At 39.4% G+C, this 24,661-nt stretch overlaps 1 protein-coding gene across 1 annotated transcript in view; it reads right to left on the bottom strand.

The window, feature by feature from the left end:
* Window positions 1-24,661, bottom strand: part of LOC114665670 (protein Smaug homolog 2) — a 173,141-nt gene that overhangs the window by 33,072 nt on the left and 115,408 nt on the right. Inside the window, exons 3-5 of the mRNA XM_051934022.1 lie at window positions 17,923-18,396; window positions 5,396-5,638; window positions 1,766-1,875 (exon numbers count right to left, since the gene is read on the bottom strand). Coding sequence (XP_051789982.1) covers window positions 1,766-1,875; window positions 5,396-5,638; window positions 17,923-18,396 — 827 coding nt within the window. The remainder of the gene's footprint in view (window positions 1-1,765; window positions 1,876-5,395; window positions 5,639-17,922; window positions 18,397-24,661) is intronic.

Raw genomic sequence — 24,661 nt, 5'->3', positions numbered from 1 at the left:
ACAAAAGGCACTGGAAATATCAAGGCATTGTCCAAATTGCAGTCGATGACTCGTGAAATAGCATGGTAAAGATATGAGAGGGTGATGTGCTAGTTCATTCTTCATTAGCAAAAATCACACTTGCTTCTATATGGGGAGGTGCATATCAAGATGGAAAGACTGCTTGGTGAGGAGGGGAGTATACTTCAGTCAGAATAATGGAAGGAATTCCCTTTATTGGAAAAACAGTTTGCAATTAATTATCAGAAATTCCAGGTAAAAGTGAGCAGATTCAACCCAGCACTGTGTCACTAAAGCATATGAAAGTATAATGGAAGCACATTCTGTTCCCTTTACATTTACTGCAAAGATCATAACTTCAATCAGCATCAAAAAAGCTAATAAAACTGGATGATGCTCCCCTCAACCTATACAACGAGCATCCCATAATCAAGAAAACTGCTCTAAATGTGTTGATATTCAGTTGTCTCTTGAAAAACACTTACTTACCAAGTTAGACCTTCTACTGCTCTGGACTCACCTGAGATATCTGTAGCTGTACCAGTCTAATCAGCAGGATGGACTGTGCTTCCCAGTTTTCTTCCATTTTTTTGGAACTAACTAGAGCACCACACTTTTAGTGTCCTACTTTGAATTCTGTTGTCTATTACTTTGTACAGTCTAATCACTTGTATGTGTGTTATGGTTTGTTTTGTAAGTTGCCTTGGATAAAGGCTTTTGATAAATCATTATTATTATCATTAATAATCTCTATCAAAACATTTTTGTTTTTTGAAATTCACAAAAAATTGCTCTCAATTTGCCATGGGCATTACTTGTCATCAAGGGAAAGATTTGCAGATAAACATACTGTATGACAAACCTACCTGTCACCTACAATTTACTATACTGAAGAATGCAACAATGACACAGAACACAACTACTTATGACCATGGGGCTATAAACCACACAAGGAAGCAGGTCCAGTTTCAAACAACAGTTCGCAGCATCTCAACAGCAATAAAGCTCAGATGCCTAAAAAAGGACACAAACTAAAATTCTGATTGACATTTCAGTTTTTAGGAAAACCGAAGCAGTTAGCCTGGTTGCCATGAAGCTATACATGAAATTTCAACAGTATTTCAATTGTTTTATTAAAAAGGATTTTTTAGCTAGCCTGCTAATGCATCCACTCAAACAGTACATGCATTTCCAAAGAGTGTACAAGTCAGCAGAGAGGCTGAAGAGAAAAAAGCACGAAGCGGCCCTCAGCCTACAGATCTCGGATGTAATATATGACTATGATCAGATATTATAGGTTTAAAGTCCTTATTGTCATGTGTGGAGAGTACAGTGAAACTTTTACTTGCAACACAGAGCCTCTCTTAGGCACCATGATTAGCCAGTAGAAGTATCTCAACCTTAAAACTTCACAACATATTTACATCCCAATCTGTCATTCAGCAGTAGTTTTTTTTTTTTTTTTAACATAATGCATTCTTCTGCTCTCTTCCCTATTGTTCCCTCTTTTCATTTTTTTTTACACTGCTTTATTTTGGAGCTGTAGCATTCAAGTTTCTTAAAAACTACTGGGTGACAGAACAAATTAATATCCATTCATAGTGCATTTTTGTCTTGTAACAGCACCAGGTATTAAACATGTCTCTTTCAGCTCAGGCATAGCAAAAGGTATTTTGCCACTGTAAAACTGACATAGGTTCAAATGTGTAGATGTGTGTGGACACGCATGCACATTAGTTGAAGGATGTCAAACTTATCTGCAAACCTGTGACTCAAGGTGTTGCTCCGTGAGTGTCATCATTTCCTCGTATGTCATCTGGGAGAACAGAGCTGCATATTTATGAAGCCGAAGACTTTTTAGCCATGTCGGGACATCTGTTAAATATATCAGAGTAGTTTATTATTATGAGTGTTATCCCTTAAATTATGACAATTAGTGAAACAACAGATAACAGTGATAAAATGCAGAAACTGTACAGAACAGAGCATGCAATCTGTGACACCTTCCTTCATAAATTGTCTACAGTCAGGAACAAAGAGGGACAAACAACAGAGGGTAAGAAGGAAATATAAGCTAGATGGAAAAAATATTTTTGTGAACTGCACAATGTACAAAACCCAGTAGATATAGCAGTACTTACTGAGCTGGAAACAAGAAATGAGAACCAAACAATGGAGAACTTTTTTGAAGATGAGGTGAAAGAGGCAATTATGGCACTGAAAAAGGGAAAGGCACCAGGAATAGATATCGTCACAGCTGAAACGATACAAGCCAGTGAACAGAGCTCTGAAGACTTGATGCACATGCTGTGCAACAAAATATATGCAGAGAAAAGGTGTCCAAAAGATTGGGGTAAATAAAGCCATCATTGTGCCAATATACAAGAAAGGTGACAAAAAGGACTGCATTAACATTACAAGTATCAGCCTACTGAGTGTTCCAGGGCAAGACTGTACAAGAATGTTACAAGAATGGCTGTAAACAAAACCAAACACTGCACAATAACTATATAGGCTTCAATGAAGCAGCGTGTGGCAAAATGGGCTTTGGCAGGTTCTCAGAACATATGGATCACCAGAACACCTAATCCAGCTATTCGAAGAACTGTTTAGTAAATCACTCAGCACAGTACGAGTAGATTGTGAGCTCACAGACTGGTTCTGTGTGACCGTCAAGTCAGACTACAACTTGTTGCTGTACCTGTTTAACCTTCTTTTGGAAGCCATTATACAGGAGGCCCTGGCACACGCAGAGGCAGGAGTAAAGGTCAGTGGGGAGGTGGTAAATAACCTCAGATTTGCTGATGACATCGGTCTCAACAGTGAAACTGAAGATCAGGTGCAAGAGCTCACAGAGAAAGTGGACATGACCAGAAGGAGATACGGACTACTGATCAACAAATCGAAAATGAAGACAATTTAAGTAAGCAAATCCAAAATTCAACAGCAGTTAAAAATAAAGCAGAGAGTTAGAACAGGTGAAGAAGTCTGTCTGTCTGGATGGCTTGCTAAAAAGGACGGATGCAGCATGGCAGATGTCAAAAGAAGAATTGAAGTCACCTCTGCAGTCTTTGGAAAACTAAACAAGCTATGGAAATCAAAAAGTATAGCAATCAAAACAAAAGTCAAAATTTATGAAAACCCTGGTAATTCCAGTTATGTATGGCTTTGATTGCTGGTGCCTGAGGAAAGAAGACAAACGCAGAATAGAAGTCACAGAGATGAACTCGCTACAAAAACATTTTGCGAGTAACCAGGCTACACAGAATATGGAGTGATGACATACAAAATAAACTGAAGCAAGAAAAAACATTAAATCATTGAATTCAAAAACAACGACTCCTGTGGTCTGGATATGTTCACCAGAATGAATGGAAGAAGGTCACCACAAAGGGTTATGCACTGCCACATCACAGAGAAAAGAACAAGAGGAAGACAACAAAAAGACTGGGTGGATAACATTAGGAAGGATCTCAAAACACGCAACCTTAGTATTAGACAGGCAGTGGATCTGGGTACGGAGAGAACAGAATGGAGGAAACAAACTGATGGAAGAGAAAGCAAGAAGAAAAAGCTGGTAAATGTATTCTTGGCACTATGCATTATCCTACATTATGGTTGCAACACATACAGTGCCTTGCAAAAAAATTCAGTTTCATTAATCATCACCATTCTCAGGATTTCAAAAGATACATATACAGTACACATATTCCTCCAATAAGTATTTTTATTGACAGCCTGTGTGTTCTAACATTTGATATTTAAAGACAAAAGAAGTAATTTGTCACTTAAAAAAAATTAAATAAATAAATAAAATCTAGGAAAATGTTGCTTGCAGTCTTAAGGCTCCAAAAAATTAAAATGAAAAAAAGTTCCCAAACAAGACACATTTGCCTCTCATTTCCACTACCAATAAACAGTTAAAGGTCACATTTTCCACACATAAAAATCATTCTGTGCGGGAGTCATGAGCCATGCTGAGAACTCACTGCAAAAATGAAGACTAGACAGCAGACCACAGAAGTAAAAGAAAAACCGATACAAATAAAGGGGAAAAGGGTACAAAAAAGATCAAAGTGTTTGGATATCCATGCGAGTATTACTTGGGCCATCATTAGGAAGATGCATCACACACCCAATTCAATATGTAAAGGAAGTCGTCCATCATAACTTAGCCTCCGAGTATGATGCAGAGTGGTACGAGATGCAACGAATAAAGCCAGCCCTCACTTTGGAGTTTCTGAAACTGGGATACTTGTGCACAAGTCAACAACATCAGGAGATCTATAAAAAATGTCCTGCATGGGAGGGTGGTAAGCAAGAAGCCATTACTCAGAAATATACATAAAAAAGTACATCTGAAGTTAAGCACAATGCATGACAGGGACCCAGCTATGATGTTGGAAATGGTTTGTGGTCAAATGAAATCAATATGGTGCCTTTTGGCCAAAATTGAAAGTGCAATGTATGGTACAGATCAAAAAATGTCTATACCTGAAAAAAATACCATCACTGCAATGAAGTATGGTAGTGGCACCACAATACTTTAAATGCAAACATCAACCCCTGAACACATTGTCTAGTGAGCTACCTCATTTTTCAGAGACAATTAAGAACCAAACCATACAAACAAGACCATTCAGTCAAATACAGAAAAATAACGATGATAATAAATGTACACAATGACTCCTACAAGCCAACATTTAACAATGACTAAAGGGCGGAATTTTTTTTTATCATTTAAAAAGTTCTACCAGTTAAGTCACTGCAATTTGCTGCACATACAATAATTTTTTATAGGTTTATAGGACCATCACTGTCAGATTACAGTGAGATTCTACCTTACATGCGTTAACCACTTCCGGAAACTTGTTTTCTTTCCCCTAAATAACAATTTTATCTGAAAACCTCAATACAACGGTCAGAAGAATGTCTACAGGGTACAAAGGAGTGTTGTAAAACATATGGTTCCTATATTTGAGCATATTATGACTGTAATCTTCAAACAACATAAAACACTCAATATTTGCCATAATACTTTCTTCTTGTAGAGTGAAGTTTACAGTTCAGGTTGAACTCTGATTATAGGTTCAACTTGCAATAATCACTGGCACTTTACCTGATGCCCACTACACTCCATTACATAACGCACTCTGAATGGCAAAAGAAAATGTTTAAAATCTGCACACAGAATGGCAAAGTCTGAAACTAATCATGGATCAAGAGATCACAAAGCTGTCACTAAAGGGGTTTTCATTCATGGAGGTTCTACATTTGAGGTAAGAACAAGACAAGCTATACAATTTCACATGTGGGAACACTTAGAATAAACAAGTCTTTACATATGCTTTTTTTTTTTTTTTTAATTAGAATTAAGCTTTAAATAAAGCTATACCTTTCATACCACTGCCCTCTTCCTGAAAGGTGTTTCGGCTGGCTCCTTGTTCTTCAGTCTGCTCACTGCCTGAAGAAGCCACACTGCTCTGCGGTGACAGAGGAGCGTGATCTGAAGAAACGTACGGCGTTCGGATGCCCAGGTCCTCCTGGCTGATCCACTCAGTGCTAGAAACCTGTGGGCTGGTGGGGATCAGGGACATGGACCGTTTCAGAGGGCTAGGATGGATTTGGCTTGGTAGAACTGAAAAAGTATAAAAGAGATTTTCTCAATCTCATTTTCAACACAATCTGATTGCAAAGACACTGTACAGATGTTGTACATTAATTATAGAAAAGCAGAACAGTCACATAAATTTTCCAAAAATATAAATTTCACAAGCACAGCTGAAATTAGATAATGTTTAGAAAATTAAAACACCCAAGGGACAGGGTATTTGACATTCTTGTTAGTCATGTGATTACAAATTCCTAAAAGATCAAAGATTGTAAGAACATATTGTTTGTGGGAAAAAAAAGATGCATTAATTTAAATTTATGTCATCTGGATACTTAGGCCTTGTCCATACATACCCAATTATTTATTTAAAAAATAAAAAAAAAAAGTGAATTTTCCTCCTTCGTTTTTTAAAAAAAATCCCATCCACACGTGCAAAACCTCCATCCTCATGAAAATGCAAAATTCCACTTTCAAGAGCAGGCAGAGATAATAAAGGGAATGGCATTTAGATTATGTCCATCGCTCCCCCCCCCCCCCCCCCCCCCCCCGAAATGTGTGTTTAGCATGGAATTTGCAAAAATACAGGCATAATAACCACTACCCGGCCATTTCACTATGACGTCAATAAATGAACACTTGTAATCACAGGTGGCTTGTATGTTAAGAGATAACCTCCCCTTTCTTTTCAAATAATCCAAGGAATTTGTGGATGGTTGTTTTATTTCTACATACACGGGTGCCGGTGAAACCCTGCTACTAATTCCTGTACTTTGGACTCAGAGACAGGTAATTGTATATACACAGGGCCCAAGTGGACTGTAATTGCTTCATGCACTTGCCTTACTATTTTAGAAACCACCTGTCTTGACAACCCAAAGGCATTTGCTGTCTTGCATAATCTCCCCAGTCCGCTAAATAGTAGAATGTGTGGGCAACTTTTTTTGACAACACTGACAGGTGATCTCATTACAGTTGTCTTTAGTTCAATGTGCAGGCGAAGCAGCTCACTCAAAGACAACAGTGATGTCCTTGACAAATGAAACTTCTCTTTAGCAACAACCACTTCATTCACAAAGCAGTCCAATCAACTAGAAGTCTGTGTTATTGGAGTGTACAATGTAGCAGTGCCCCCATAATGTATTCTGACGCCTCTACTGCTCAATATAGTGATAAAATAATTGTACGTTTAAATGTGTAAAAACATATAAAAAGTCCTGTTAACAAGGTTAACACCAGTACTACTTTAGCTACAACCACAATTGCACAAAGTTATCATAATAATCATGTAAACAAAACAGATAATTTTGCATACACTGACGTCAAAGAGGATACATGCACACACACTGACATTACAAGCCAAAAACTCTTGTCTACACGTAAACAAGGAAGACGGAGTTTCTAAACATCTTCACCCTGGAAGGAGTTTTTCAAAAGCTCCATTTTCTCTAAAACGCAGTTTGTGTGTGGATGAAAGGACATAAAACATACAAAAGGTTACGTTTTAAAAAAATACCTGGGTACATGAGGACACTGTCTTAAATATATCAGGCATCAAATTAGAAATGCTGTTTTCTGTTGATTCTTGCTGCCTTTATCTAAAGAACTGAAGCCATTCATTGTGAACAAATATACAATAACTGAGGATAACAGAAAGGGGCAAATCATTTTTCTCAGAGCTGTGAACAATGCACCAAGTTTGATGGGGGCAATCAGTTGATCTCCAGAGGGAACTGTAGTCTGCCCAAGTGTACTATTACAGAAAAATTAAGTCAGTTATGAAATATCAGGGGACCCAGGCAAAAGGGACGACAAGTCATTCAACCAGCTCCCATAGCACCTATGTAATTATTTACCATTATTGACAGAGATATGGTACCTTCCAAAGCTCTTAGGAGAAAGCCTCAGACTATGGACTGATGAGCAAGAGAAGTGGATCTCCATTTATGGTGCCAATTTCAAAGGCCTTCATTGACTAATCAACATCACTGCCTTTGTATCAAATGGACTCATGCAGTCCAGGTCATCTTCAATAATCAACTTCTTGCTTCTCACCCTGCGATTTAATTTACTTACTTTTTACACATGATGAAAAAATGTTTTATATGCAAATATCTAGAAATATCCATTAAAGAGTGATGTTAACATGGCTGTTCAACAATTCAATTAGTTCTGACAAATGACAATGACATGCTGGGTGCCTCTGCAGTGACCTCGAGCTGCCCACAAGACACGTTTAGAGCCTGCATAAGAACTGCTGATGTATCAAGTATGAGATTTTTACAGGAGATGTTTAATGTATTGGGTGGAGGTAATACAGCGGTAGGCATGCTAACTTCTGTCAAACTGTAGACGTGCCTGGCAGTTAAGTCTGCACTCACTTTCTAGACACGGAGATTTGTGTTGTTCTGCTTGTGATAAAACAAAATAAAAAATAAAATCTGATTGACTACAATTACTGGCAACACAAGTGAAAAAAGAAAACAATTCAGACCATATGGATCTTGAATAATAATGACTCTGTTCTCCTGCCTGCAAAAATATTAATTATTTGATATCTTGAGAAGGTGGGTTCTTTGCCATTTGTGTTATGTTTACGCTTGTAAAATTTAAAATAAAAGCTGCAAATAGATGTGCATCCATGCATGCAAAATGGAACAGGAAATGTGGTATTCTGTGGAGTAATTGGTTCCTAAAGCTGATGTCTCGCAGTATGGACACTGCATGGAATAAGAGAGCCAACATTTTCAGGACAGGACCTGGTTCTGAGTTCCTAAATTATCCCTGTTTCTCTACATTCTTTCCAAAGAACAGTTAAAAAAAAAAAAAAAGAGAGAGAGAGAGATCCCATAATTTTACAGAGCTTCTAAACAATGTTGATCTGGTCAGTTTTGATCCACTAGTGACTTTAATGGATATTCCACTGAATTGGAAGGCAGTTTGTTCTGTCACACACGTGCGCATGGGAGGCAGCTAAAGGGGCTTGAGTAAGGGCAGTTCCAAGGCATACCGGGACGTGGCAGAGTGCACTGACTCTTTTTCTCCATTTCCTGTAGATCATTCTTGGGAGATTCCACCTGGCTCTCTTGACGTCACTTCCAGGACTGAGCCTATGGAAGGAGACCTTGCTGGCTCCGGCCCCTGTGATGTCACGTCCGGGCTCAAACCAAAGGCTGAAGACCTTCATTAGACCGACCCCTATGATCCCACTTCCTGTCTTCCCCTTTAAAAAGCCTGCACTTTTTCCCTATTCCATCAGTTCTGTTTTGGACTCGGTTTTGTGCACAGCAGTGCTGTATTTACTTGCTCAACTTTGCAGCAAGGAAACCAATTATACGGGTGGCTGCCCCAAACCTTTCTATGACTCTGAGTTGAGTTTCTGACAGTTCATAACCCATAAAACATCCTAAATGTCATCTTTTATGTACAGAAAGCTCCCTACCTTTACAAAAAAGCCAAAACTAATATTTCAAATATAACATTTTGTATAGCTGATGCACATTTTAAACAGTATCATGTCCTCTGGGACAATTCTGATTCACCATATATTTTAGTGGATTTTACTCTCCATTTAGGATTTTTTGTTTACAACCCCTAAAATCCACCAAAGAATGTTAATTCTTCCAAAACTGCCCATTTTAACCTGTAGTGTCGAAGATCCTACAATCAATACAAAATAGGTTTGGCATAAAAATTTGGACATACAGCACACATAAAAAAGGTTTGTGTCTGAATCAGGAAAAAAAGAACCATACTGAGGTGTCACTGAGTCAGCATTTGAAGACATTTCGAAGATTAAGAGTATTACTCACATTGACATGAATTTGGACCCGAGTGGTGAGTAAATGCAAACTGGAAGACAAGAGAGAATGAAAAGCCATGTCTTGTGCTGTGTTTACTTGGCAGCGGCACCAAATCAGTAAGAAGCCGCACTTCTAATAAGTCCAAGAAATGTTTAAAGGGTCATTATTGTCACATGTACAGACTATAGTGACATTCTTACTGAATATCTGCTATCAAATCCATTGTGTGTTAACTGGCATTTCAAGGGATAAGGTATGCCAGTGTGCACAATTAATAATACATTTGTTATTTGTTAAAAAAATGCTACAGCCTGAAATGTTCAAACAAATATATGACCCCCACTACTTTTAAATATACCTGGATATATTTTTTCTTTGGCCATATCACCCATGCATACCTGCAGAAATAATTTTTATGTGTGAATTACTTTTATAAAATACATAATAAATATTTCATTAATATAGTTTAACAGGGCAAAGGTGTGAAAAAGAAAATAAATGAAGAAACAGAGGAATCAACCGGTTTTCGTATTAATATTAGTAACTTCAAGTAATTGCGGCTTAGGTGTCAGGATTGGAAAAACAGAAGGTAGGAGGAATAACTCTTAAACGTAAGTGATTACAAAGTGATTCGCTAAACAGGATGTACTGAAATAAAGATTACTGCAAGTAAAAGTAAACAAATATTGAACAATACAATGCAGCTGTAAGACACTACAAGACTTAATATTACATCAGCATTTTCAATAATGAGCTGTTTTATACATTGTTATAGTATAAACTACATCATTTTTTACAATGCAATAATACCATAATTTGTAAGTGAAATACAGTCTTATAAAGCATGAAAGCATGAACCCTGCTCACATTTTGCATCATTTTATTTAATACTGCAGACCCCCAAGACCCTGTAGTTAGGATATAGCGGATTGGATAATGGATGGATGGATTATTTAATACTGATCGAGCATAATGAAAGCACCTTTGCTTTAATTTTACTTGCACAAGACAACACTTTCAGTTTAAAAGTTGTTAGGTTCTGACCGCTTCTGAGCGGATCTCAAAACTTGTCCTTAATTAAACGGTGTTGCCTAAACATCAGTAAGACTACTGTAACATTTTATTGGGGTCATTATTATCACATACACAGAGTCCAATGAAATTCTTACTTGTATGTGGCTCATCAACATGCAGCATGCAACATGTCATTAACATCTGGCTCTGTGATTAGTGAGTAGAACTATCTGGCATCAAAACCAGAAAAATCTCAGAACCACACATGAATTTAGCAGATTTTGCAAAAGGGATACTTAATAGGATACTAGTTGAAGATGGCATTAACAGGGGAATAATGTATGCTGATTTATTTTTTTTTACATTTTTCTTTTAACCGTAATTGTGTCTATTTTTAAATAATATAGGAAATCATTTTCCCTTGTATTATAACCAGTGGGATTAAAAATTCTTCTGGTGGAGCAAAGTATTCCACTTTAATAAAATGTCTGTGTGTATCTGTTGTCACACACAGGCGACTAGGAGGGAGCTGAGTGGACCAAGTGGAGGTAATTACCCACCCGGCCAGGGGGTGGCGGGGTGGACTAAACCTGCCTATGCAGGCCAAATACGGGAAAACCTGCCTGATTCAACATCACTTTCCGGTTCCGGTGCCCAGACGGATGTCGCTTCCGGTTCCATCCAGATTACATCATTTCCGCCTTTCAGCTTATAAAGCCCCCATCTTTTTTCAAATATTCAGTTTAGTTCAGGACTCAAAACAGTGCACATGAGTGCTATTTCAAATCCCTTTTGCAGCCAGGGACAATATACGGTTGCTCATTTCACAGTGGCATAGTAGGCAGGATGATGGTCTCCTTATGGAACCGGAAGTCAAACCAGAAAAAAGCCTTGACACACCCTCAAAATCACCAAGCCAAGAAGTGTCAGGTAGGAGAGTACCATTCCTGTGTCGCTAAGCAATGGCTGGTCGGTGTGTATCAAGGGAAGCTGGATTGGGTTCCGACCCAGTTACCTGTGAAAGGAACCTGCGCTAGTGGACAAGGGACCTACAGAAGAGAGCCAGGTTCAGAAGGGAACACATTGGCAACTTACTATGGGCTCCTGAGTAAGGGGGATGCTCAATTATGTCCCACAAAGGTAAAAACCTTTGACAAAGATGTGAGTGCCTCAGGCTGGTAGGTGAAAAATGTATTGGTTTGGGAATTCAACCCAAACACATCCATTAAAGAGCAGACACATGAGCTGTGGATGAAAGTCAGGAATTGGCCAAATAAAAGGAATGCCCGGCACATAGAGTGGGAAGCTTGTGCCTTGCTCGTAAACGTAGCCCTATGGTGATCGCCCAACTAGCCTGGGAACATACTTTCAACGACATGATCTCTTTAATCGGGATAACAGATCACCTGAGAGTGTAAACCTGCTTGGGGGATCCGGAACAAAACCCATGTGGACAATGACAAATTTGCAGCCCTGCCTCGGACTCCCAGTCTCACACTGCGGAGCTAACTCTGGAAAAACCTGGTGTGCAGTGGTGGGATCTGTGAGGTGATGGGGGGGTCTGTGGAGAGACGCGGGGGGAGGGGGGGGGGTCAGTGTGCTTTTGATAATCCTCTGGCCTTTTCACATACGAGAGAAGCGCTAGTTAATGGTCACAAGGTTACCTCTTTATTTGATTCTGGCAGTAACATTTCCATTGTTGTTCGCCGTCTAGTGTTGCCGCGACACTGGCGTAAAATTAAGACCTGTTTAACCTGCATTCACGGAGATGTCCGATCGTACGAGTCTGCCGCCTGTTACATCTGCCAGAACGGAGTTTTAAGAAAAATTGTGGCAGTCCTCGAGGATCCTCCCTTCCCCATGATTTCAGGAAGAGATTGGGCCAACATAAACCGTGGTATAACACTCGCCGATCCCCCAAAAACACTAGGTCTTGTCATGGATGCTGATACCGTGTCCTCAGCTACCTCCACGCCGTGTTCACAGCCAGAGGAGGGTTAGAATTCGGTCTCTGACAGTGACATGAAAATGGCCATCGCAGTGCGACATGTCATCTTCAAGCGCTGCTCCAGCTCGGATTGAAACTATGCCCCTTGAGGACAGATCTGATCATTTCAGCTGTCCACAGTTTCAACTTAGGCAGACCCTAGCTTCAATTAAAAGGGAGCAATGGAATGACACCCCCCTTAAATTTGCAAAAAATGCAGTGGTCTTAATAGATGGCCAACGCACAGTAAAGCCCATGCCACAAGGCCCTCACTTTGTTTTAAATAATGACCTTTGGTATCGGGTGGCAGAACACGAGGGGAGATGCGGTACCTGCTGTTAGTTCCACGGACTTACCGGAGACAAGTCTGTGAACTGGCTCATACCCACCTCCTGGGAGCCCATCTGGGCCCAGAAAAAACTTTAGAGCGGATCAAGCTCAGATTTCTTTGGCCTGGGATTAATCCTGATGGATCAAGGGACACCTTTTACCTTGGAGACCTTGGTATATCATCCTCAAACTGATGGTCTGGTCGAGAGGTTTAATCCAACTCTCAAACAGATGCTACGCAAGGTAGTCAATGAGGACAGAAGGAACTGGGATCAGCTCCTCCCCCTCATCTTTTTTGCATATCAGGAAGTCCCACAAGTCTCCACGGGTTCTCACCCTTTGAATTATTGTATGGACAACAACCCCAAGGTTTATTGGATATATTAAAAAAAGGCTGGGAGGAGGAGGCCCTTCCCTCTGTAAATATACTTGAATATATCGCGCAATTACACGATAGATTGGCCAAAATTAGGCCCATCTTAAAATTTCACATGGAAAAGGGGCAAGCAGCCCAGGCTCATTGTTATAACAGTGGTACGTCCCTTCGGGAGTTCCACCTGGGGGATCGAGTAATGGTATTGGCTCCTACTTCACACTCCAAATTTTTGGCACATTGGCAAGGTCCAGATGAAGTTAAAGAGAAGAAGGGTCTGGCCGATTATTTCGTTATCCAACCTAATCATCAACCTAGAGAGTGGATTTATCATGTCGATTTGCTGAAACCATGGAAGGAAAGGGATCCCGATCCCTTCTCCGGACAGCTCTGCTCCCTCTTTACTCATAAATTGCACCTTAACTTCTGTGATAATTTGACTTGCCTACAGCAACAGGAGCTCGAAGCAGCTATCCTGTCTGTTCCAGAGGTAGTGAATGAAAAGCCTGGACGAACCTCCCTAGTTGCACATGACATTGTGATGAAACCTGGTGAATGCCCATATTGGATTTCCAAAGCAAAAAAGGCAAAAGTGGAGTTGGTGATCAAACAAATTCTGGATCTAGGTGTGATAGAGGAGGGTTATAGTCCCTGGTCCAGTCCCATCGTGTTGGTCAAAAAGCCGGAACGGAAGTTGGAGGTTTTGCAATGACTTCCGTCAGTTTAACCAAATCTCCCAATTCAATGCCTATCCAATGGCGCGAGTGGACGACCTCCTCGACCAGTTAGGAAATGCCAAATTTTTGACAACCCTTGATATGACGAAGGGGTACTGGCAGGTTCCCTTAATGGACACTGCAAAGGAAAAGACAGTGTTCAGCACCCATAGCGTACATTGGCAGTATCGTGTACTTCCATTCGGATTACATGGGGCCCCCACTACCTTCCAAAGTCTGGTGGACAAAGTGCTCCAACCCCATAATTTGTATACTGCTGCCTACTTGGATGACATTGTCATCTATTCCAGCAACTGGGAGGAATACCTACTACAGATTAAGGCTGTATTATGTGCACTAGTGAAAGCCGGTCTTTGTATTAATCCAAAGAAATGTTACTTTGGATTGATCGAAGCAAAATATTTAGGTTACCTAATGGACCATGGTATAGTCAAACCACAATGCTCCAAAATAGATGCCATAGTGAATTGGCCCCGTCCAATAACCAAGAGGCAGGTACAGGCATTTCTTGGCTTAGCGGCTACTATCGCCGGTTTGTACCCCAGTTTTCTGAGAGAGCCACACCCTTGACAAATCTTACAAGGAAGGGGAAACCTAATCAAGTGGTATTAGGATGATGTTACAGACACTGCATTTTGTGACCTTAAGCAGGCCCTTACGTCAGCTCCTATTTTGAAAGCACCTGATTTTTCTTTGCCTTTCATTCTGCAGACAGACGCTTCGGACACAGGTCTTGGTGGTGTGTTGAGCCAGAGCGTCGATGGAATGGAACACCCCATTACGTACCTGAGCCGGAAACTGTTGGGACTGGGAGACCAGATATGCAGCAGTGGAGTGGAAAGCTTTGACGAATAAATGGGCGATTACTCAGCTGAGGTACTACCTCTTAGGATGCGAGTTCACCCTGGTGACTGACCATGCACCGTTACAGTGGATGGCGTTACACAGGGATTCGAATCCACGAGTCATGAGGTTGTTTTTAGACCTACAGCCTTACAAGTTTTCAGTTATTTATCGTTGTGGTGTACTGTATGCCAATGCTGATGCCCTTTCCCGAAGCCACAACCTCACGGACAGGTACACCTTGGGCTGGGGGGTGGTTGGTTAGAGGATGCCATCTCACACACATGCGACTAGGAGTGAGTGGACAAAATGGAGGTAATTAACCATCAGGCCAGGGGGTGGCGGGGTGCACTAGACCTACCTCTGTTATGTCTGCAGGGATATTTAATAATAATAATACATTTCATTTATATAGCGCCTTTTCCATGCTTAATGTGCTTACGGGAAAATCTGCCTGATTCAACATCACTTCCGGTTCTAGCACCCAGGCTGACATCACTTCCGGTGCCGGCAGCCAGACTGATGTCACTGTCGGTTCCAGCCACATGATGTCACTTCCGCCTTTCAGCTTATAAAGCTGCCATCTTTTCTCAACTATTCAGTTCAGTTCAGGACTCGAAACAGTGCACATGAGTACTATTTCAAAACTCTTTTGCAGCCAGGGACAATATACGGGTGGCTGCCCCAAACCTTTGTGTGTGTGTCAAGGCTGTTCATTTCACACTGTGTGTCCATTTGGCTTCTGTGACGCTGTTACATGCCATTTGGTATGGGATTTGTAAAAGCAGTGCTAATGATTGTGCTGCAACATCTGTAGGAATGAAAAATTCAATGCATTTTATTACTACATAAATTACAAAATTTATTCCCATAGTGCACTATTACTAAAAACATTAATGCTGAATACATCCTACAGAAAGTAACTGCAGGATGAACAGAAATCAATTTATCCCCCTTAATAAAATGAAAACTGTGTGTGTCTGTGTGCATCTGGTTGCTAAGGATAGAAAGAAAAATTTTAAAATAGGCAAAAGGGTACAAAAAAATCAATAATGAAAATAAAATAAAAATTGTTCTCATCAGACTATTCTATTGTTTGAAAACAGCAGCGTGGTTTTGAATTTCTTGCACCTACTCAGGCCACCTGAACAAAGTTTATAGTTGTAATTCTAATGACTGATGTGTGTGGTTGGCAATGGATGAGTATAAATAATGAAAAATCGATGTGCATGTTGGGAAACCAAAGCCCCAATATGATAAGAGCAGTGTTGCTAAACCAGAGTAAAGTGGTAGAGGATCACTGCTGTATTTTCAAAGGAAAACATTTTTGACTGTAAGAAAGGTCAGTGTGCACTGAGTGGAAGCGGTGAAAATGATTGGCTCTATCTGAAGAGGAAAAGGGTGCCACAAGGGAAAGCGACCGGGTATGTATTATTATATCAGACCAAATGGACAACCCATGTAATTAATTATTAAAAAAAAAAAAAAAAAAATGCCTATGTTGAACATCTTAGACAGGTAGCACAGCTAGTAAGCATGGCAATAAAGCAGTGCAGTGTACATTATCAAAGAGAGCGATCTTTAAACTGCCATGCTCCATTCACTGTTAACTCCAGAAAAGGGCCATTAATGTGTTGATTACATGTTTATAACTTTGCATGTTTGATGATAAATAAAACTGATGTTAGGCAGCTCATTGTGGATAAAATTGTGGGGCAACCAGTAATTCTGAATGAGGAAATTTCAGATTGTACAGAGTAAGTTATAAATGGGCATATATGACATGGAAAAAGAACAAGAAATGAAAACTATGTGCAGAACTATTGTAACTTACATTTTATGAAAAATGCTATCTGATTTATTTTTAGTACTAGGGTGTTGTACCGTGTTAGCCATTATGAATGTAGAGAAAAGCCAAGCAAAATGACACCTTTTATTGGCTAACTAGAAAGATTACAATATGCAAGCTTTCGAGGCAACTCAGGCCCCTTCTTCAGGATTACATCTTGCCTGAAGAAGGGGCCTGAGTTGCCTCGAAAGCTTGCATATTGTAATCTTTCTAGTTAGCCAATAAAAGGTGTCATTTTGCTTGGCTTTTCTCTGATTTATTTTTTAAACTCACTCTGAAAAATGCGACACCCTGCCAGTTATGTAGTCCTTGGTGACTTCATGTACACGACTTGCACTTTATTTATAAATTGATATTTGAGGCACCAAGCTGTGTTTACTTCTGGAAAAGCATTAATAAAAAGGCCAGGCCCTGTCCTCTCTTTATGCCAACTCTTAATGTTAAGCATATTTCCTGTTATTTATTCAATTTTGCTTCATACTGCTTTTTTTTTTTTTTTAACATTTTATTGAATTTATTAAAAGCAAGTAACATTCCATAACAAGCAAGTCAAACTTGACAAAATTGAGTTCAGATCAACCCCCACCAGGAGAAAGAGATCAAGGCCAACAGCCAGAGTGAAACTTTGAGAGTAGTAAAGAGGGAAAGGAGTCTTTCTCCCCAATATAAACGCTTATTCTAAAATGTTATTGATGAGATCCTGCCAGGTTTTTAAAAAGTTTGTAACAGATCCTCTAAGTGAGAATTTGATTTTTTTCAATTTCACATAGTATATAACATCAGTTACCCACTGTTACCAATTTTGCTTCATACTTCTGATAACTACAATGCAAGTTTAACAGCATAAATTAAGAAAAATTAATGATTTGATGTAAATTAAAAGCAGATGAGAAAACGCAGCTGAAGCAATGCACAAGCACATAAGACACTGAAGACATTCATTTTTATTGAATCCTTTTTCACAGTCCTTTCTAGTTCGTAGCAGCTTATAATCTGATCTAAAGAGAGTGAGTTTCTCCCATATTAGTTCTAATTTCATTAAAACTTTAATAGAAGAGAGGGCAGACTGAATAAGAGCAGCAAACGTAATTTAGCATCGCTTTTTTTTTTTTTAATAAACTTTAATTTTTTAGGCCATATAGGGGGGGAAAAAATTCTTAACCCACCCTTCTCACCCATCAAATAAGTTTCCCGCTCAGTTTGTATCCAAATTGGTGAAAAGCGTCATGTCCCTCAGGTATACATGTTGACCAATGGCGACTTGACTAAATTGAATTAAACCGCTGATCAAGAGAAGTACCGACTGGAATACATCAGGCCTTAACAAACAACCTTCAAATCAGGTGACCAGCACTTCGCACACTTGTTATCTTACCAGTATTCGTATTGCTTCCAATGCTGTTCATTGCTGACGGCACTGAGGATGACACATGAAAGGGCAAGTGGCCATTCTGTCCCGTGGTACCAGACTTTTCCTGCCATCCATGGCCTGGGTCCATGAGGTCAGATTGATTAGTCCACTCGTCAGAGGCTTGGCGAGGGTGGTAGGCAGAGGAGGAGGCACGTCCCGAGTAATTGCTGGACAGATGCTCTTCCAGGTGGTTAAGCCACATGGCTAAAGAGGTGCGGTCCTCTAGAGTAGTCGCAGGGTGGATGAGGGCATAAGAGAGCAGCTGCCGACTCTCCTCCACAAACAGGTTGCTTTCGATTGTATAGCTGAGCACCTTTTGTAGCAGCTTCATATACTCGCATTTGGCATCTGAGTTGCGTGGCTGAAGAAGCGGGAGGTGAGATAAAAGTAAAGAGACCACCTTCTCCTTGGGCTCCTGGTTCCATTGGCTAACAATTGCTTGAAAGAAAAGAGAGAGAGAGAGAAAGTGATTATTTAACACCTTGCATAATCACTTCACAACAAACATCAGAGGCCATGTTACGGTGTTGGAGTTTAAAGTGCCATCTGTGCCATGTAAATGTGCTTATAACAGAGGGGTTTCATGACAAATAAATTGTACTACCGATAATTACATTTCTTCCAGAAATGAAGGAGGATGCAGGGTTAAAACCTCGTATACAGACATTTTAAACAAGCTAAATGGCAGATTGCATTTGACCCACCAGAGTTTTCCTGGGCTCAAACAGCCTGTTACTAACATGTAATTCAGACAGGTGAAGTCACAGTAGTATTGTCAAATTTTATCAAAAATATCAGGTGCTTCTTGCCAAGTTTGATTTTTGTTGAAATCTTGAAAACAGCACGGGGTAAAAAGTTTTGAAATTTCAAAATCTCCTATTAAAAACATTACTGAATTTTCTGTCTTAAGAGAAAAAACTGTGTGTGATTTCAATTTGATTATTTTTCTTGTTTCCAATTTCCCTTGCAATAGATAGCTTCAACTTGTATATGTTGCATATTTTTGTGTTTTGCTCATTTGACAGCTGCTCCGGATGGCAAATAGTGAAACACCGGCAGAGTCGCACACACTGCTTGATGCACAGTCTGTAGAGGCGACTCCTGCGCCTGCACAGCAACATGAACCTCAATCACAGCAGCTCAAATGTCCTGCTTCAAGAAATCATAGCGGGTAAGTTACATGATGTTCATGACCAGAGAGAGACAGATAGATCTTTATTGGTAAACACAAAGAAAAAAAGAAAAGCACCTTATGTGGAAATAAATGGAAAGATGAAACAAATTGCAAAGCCATGGCTCTGTGACACATTAAGCATGTAGTAAGTGAAAGTGTACTCTCAATTTCAATGACACTAAAAACATCCGCATGATTGCATTACCTGCACATGTATTTCTCTGACACTATTATTTTTGGCACACTCACGTAATGACTTGCTATGCACCACAGTTAGAATCAGCCCACTATTTTAGCTTGAGACTTTAATCCAATTCAAGTACTGACTCAAAAAAATATTTAAGAAATTTGAAGCAGAATTTTCCATAGATCACCACAATCAAGAACTATCAACATCACATACATCAATAACATTTTATTTCAATCACTTAAATTGGAATCTATGGTCAATGGAATATACTGTATTTCAGCCCCAATAAACGTATTTGGAGTGTGTTTTCAAACTCATGACAGTGTAAAGTTATTTCATGTATCCTAACTCCAAATGTAGTAACAGTCTGTTGTAACTGTTTTAGAATATGAACCACTGTAACAAAATATAGATAATGTGATAACTAACTCATTCATGAAATCCCTAAAAAATGTAAAAATGTTCAAAGTTTCAAAATATTTATGTCTCCCAACACACCTGCATGTTATATCACACGTACATTTTCTTACATGTTAGATATGCAATACTGAAACATACTTCTTTACCTTTTTGACTGGTTAGAGTAGGATATGTCGATTAGTCTGAGGATGCAGCCTGCTGGCCTTCTTTGGAAAATTTCTAGGGCTTTGGGTCAAGAGAAACTCCACACAGTACTCCAGTAGTGCACTACACACTTTCTGAATCATTTTCTTATGTTGGTATTGAACATTTTTCATTACAGACTCCATAAACTAAGCTCATGTTATACCTGATCCCCATTTTTCATGTTACAGGTGGCAGTGATTCTTCAGTGTAGATTCATGCTGCATGATGTCAGTCACTAGATAACCACACCAGTATCAGTGCTTCAGGGAAACTTTAAATTGTTTTAATTAGAACTATTGTCCAGTTATTCCTTCAAGACCAAGCTAGTCAAGTGTAACCTCCATCCCAGCATGAGTACAATGTTCCCAGCAAAATAACTTACACTCCATTATACATATCAATCCACATCTGCATCCTCCCCATGTGGTGAGGTCTATGAAGTAACTGTCAGAATTACACAGGATGTAACTCAATGCATGACACACCATGCTTCCACTGATGGTCCCAGTGGAGGGGTGGCACTGGTTGGAAGGGGGGTGTGGGGGGATTGCAAAAAACAGTCGACTCATTCAAATCCATACTTTCCGTGACTACCCAATGGCAACGTACCAGGTGTTACGTAGTCGTTGAACAAGGCCTCTATAAACAGTGTGCAACATACAAAGAAGTGAGATGGCAGAAAGCTTTCTGAGCCTCCTTTCAGAAATAACACACATGTCCTTGCTGTAAGATGTGTAATTTTTGACTGACATCAAGTCCGCTGAACCTACTGATTCTTTAAACTCTGTGAAATGGAAATATTGAAGTGATGATCTGCTTTCCTGACACAGCACTGTAATACCCAATAAAGAACTTGTTCAATTTCCAAAACTGACAGCAATGACCAATGAAAGCAGTTGAGTAACAGTGCACTTGTAGACGTTTTTGAGAAGAAAAGCAGTACATTTAATTTGTGATTTCTTGTAATTGACTATAAGGAGTTTTTCAATTTCAATAATAACAGGAAACAGCTATCAAATGATGCACTGGAAAGTGAAACTCACAGATGAATGAAAGCTGAACTTAGAAATGGTGTTTGTCATACCTGGAGCTCCATGTGCAAGACAGATTTGGGTAATATAAAACATTGTGCACAAAAGATGATATCAAATAATTGTCTATACACAGAATTATGAATCCACAATTCTATAATAAACAAAAGAATGACAAAACATAGGGTCACACTCATCAAAGCATATCTGGAATGACTAACAAGAACAACCAAAACACAATGCCTGACAAGTAGCTGATATATCACCATTAAGGTGGGACTACTTCAACTGGTGATGGTGGTTATAAGACCATTTTGATATTGTGTGGTAGTAAATATATTTTGGTCAAATGCTGTGAGAGTCTTTTTTCAAAAGACAAGAAAAAAAAATGAAATAAGTGTAGGGCCCACTGCTATACAGTTTGATGTCCTTAATCTTTGTGAAAAGGAAAGATGCTCAACAATGCATGAGAACCTCAATGCCGAACCACAGCTTCTCTGGATTATGACGACCCAGAGGTGGTGGTACAGCCACTGGACTTTCCACAAAGGACACATTAAGAAAGGCAAAGAGACGGGTTCAGGTAAAAAAGAAAGGACCCTTACATGTTAGCTATTGAATTGCCTAAAAGTGTTAGAATACTATGTCAACAAAACATACAACTTCTTTTCAAAGTTTGCACACACATGTCCATCTATTTTCCAGGCCTCTATATTACAGGGAAACAAAGGAATATCCAAACAGCATTGGAAACAATGGCAAGATTGAATTTTGGGAAGTGAGACGGTCTATTGCAGGACAGATAAACCAGAGGGCAGTGTATAGTCTCTGCAGAGACAGTGAGCAGGCCAGGAACTCAGTTTCTTAGAACTGTGAGTGCTAATGATTGAGCCACCATACATGCTTACATTGTGTGACATTTGTGTTGCACTGAATATCGTGTTGTGCATTTGAAAACATGTACAGCTCTTTGAGCTTGCCAAGTATTAAGTATTTAAAATGTAAGTTAATATATATATATATATATATATATATATATATATATATATATATATATAATGAAACTAAAAATAAACCCAGGTGCTACAGTAGCATCATAAATTATTCTTATCAGTTTCTAAACCTATAAAGCCTATAGTTAACTACTTCAAAAGTTACAATTAAAACCTGACCTGACAGTCCTCCATATTCATAATTATTAGCTATGTAGAATGTCAATATCAGAATGAGATATGGGAGAGAAAAACTAACAGTTTACAGCGAATGTGAGTGCTGTAAGTGGGGTAGAGGTGAACAAGGCAGAGAAAACAGGATTGTTTAGGTTGAACAAGAACTGCTGAGGGCCAGGCATGAGGCACAAATATCAGCAGGAAGAAAACTGAATTCCTAACACTGCTACCAACTATGATGATTAGAAGTGCAACAGCGGGAACATGCAAAAAGATCAGCATGACTGAATGAAAAAATAAGGCAACAAGGGCAAAACCATCAAACCTGGCCAGCTCTTACTGGCTCACACAAGTGGTATGGTACTAGATTTTGCAAGATGTGGACCTACCTGTCTATTCCAAAAGTTTTTTTTTTGTTAAAAGGCAAGATTAATGGATGTAATAATGACAAAAAGCTGAACTTTGAAATACAATCAGCCATAAATAGCACTATCAAATATAGGACAGTTTTTTATGTGTTAAAAAAGATATGTTAGACTTATTTTGTTATTACAACTAAAATCCTGTTGGCCACTATAAAGTGGGAGGTCAGCTCAGTTTAACTAGAAATAAAGTTGTAGCATACTAAAACATTATATTAGGGATGCAACTAATGATTATATTGGTAGTCGACTAATCGTTCAATTTATTTTTCGATTAGTCATGATTATTTCATGCCTGAAGACCTGTGGTTGCACAACCTGCTCTGGGCTCCCGTGCACGTCTTACCTCATCTGCTCACGTCTGTCCACCTATGAATGTCACCCTGATGTCTCTGCATTAACACGATTAAAATGAATAATAATCAAATTAAAATAACAACTAGTGAAACATATGAATTTGAAAACAATCAGATGTTTTATATTAGTGTGACCATCTCAATAAACAAGAAATATATTAAACAATACAAACTAAAGTGCACATAGTCTTTAAACAAAAAAAGTGCATTTAACTTAACCAAAAATGGCCACTGGTGTGTCTTAAAGTCCAAAAGTTTAAATAAAGCTTCAATACAAATAAAATAACAACAACAACAACAACAACATTTATTTATATAGTAATTTTATTAATTTTATATTTATATTATTTAATATTATTTATAATTATTATTATAATAATATATTATTATTATTTAATATTATTTTATAATTTGACAGTAACTGATTAGATCGGGGTAATTACATTCACAGCATTCGTAGTCTGAATCACAATCTGATTATATGGGTTACTGTCAAATGAACAAACCACATGCCGTGGCACAACGTTAGGGGCTTCGCCTCTAGCGCTGACATCCGAGGTTCGATTCCCGAGAGGGAGTGCAGTGAGTGTGTACGCCTGATGAGCCCAGAATTAGGGCGAAACACGTGTCGCGTACTCTTTGCATTATTTGACAGTAAACTATTTCAACCATTCTATGATCTGCTTCTCGCAACTGAAAGAGGGCACCGTGGCGGATGTTAGCCGACTTGCTGACCAACCACAAGCGTTACCTGGTAGGTAACCACCCATACAATCAGATTGTGATTCAGACTTCGAATGCCGTGAATATCCATCCATCCTCAGTATCAGAGACGAAGACCCTTTACACTGCACCACGGCTTGTAGTTCGTTTATTTGACAGCCTGTAGGTAGGAGTAATCACATTCACTACATTTGTAGTCTGAATTCCGACCTGATTGTATGGGTGGTTACCTACCAGGTAACACATGTGGTTGGTGAACTACACGCCGTGGTGCAGCGTAAAGGGACTTTGTCTCTGACACTGACGTCCGAGGTTTGATCCCCGCAAGGGGAGCAGTAGAGTGTGTACGCCTGATGAGCCCAAATAAGGACGAAACACGCGTCGCATACTCTTTGCATTATTTGACAGTAAACTATGCAACATTCCATGATCTGCTTCTCGCAACTGAAGAGGGCCCCGTGACAGATGTTTGCCGAATGGCAGACCAACCACGTGTTACCTAGTAAGTAACCACCCATACAATTAGGTCGGGACTCAGAGTACGAATGCAATGAATATTACAGTAATCCCTCCTCCATCGCGGGGGTTGCGTTCCAGAGCCACCCGCGAAATAAGAAAATCCGCGAAGTAGAAACCATATGTTTATATGGTTATTTTTATATTGTCATGCTTGGGTCACAGATTTGCGCAGAAACACAGGAGGTTGTAGAGAGACAGGAACGTTATTCAAACACTGCAAACAAACATTTGTCTCTTTTTCAAAAGTTTAAACTGTGCTCCATGACAAGACAGAGATGACAGTTCCATCTCACAATTAAAAGAATGCAAACATATCTTCCTCTTCAAAGGAGTGCGCGTCAGGAGCACAGACTGTCAGAAACAGAGAGAAAAGCAAACAAATCAATAGGGCTGTTTGGCTTTTAAGTATGCGAAGCACCGCGGCACAAAGCTGTTGAAGGCGGCAGCTCACACCCCCTCCGTCAGGAGCAGACAAAGAGAGAGAGAGAGAGAGAGAGAGAGAGACAGAGTTTG

Source organism: Erpetoichthys calabaricus, chromosome 1, assembly GCF_900747795.2.
Source record: "Erpetoichthys calabaricus chromosome 1, fErpCal1.3, whole genome shotgun sequence".
Taxonomy (NCBI): domain Eukaryota; kingdom Metazoa; phylum Chordata; class Cladistia; order Polypteriformes; family Polypteridae; genus Erpetoichthys; species Erpetoichthys calabaricus.
Note: the sequence above shows the minus strand (reverse complement) of the source record. Positions and strands in the feature narration are given on the sequence as shown.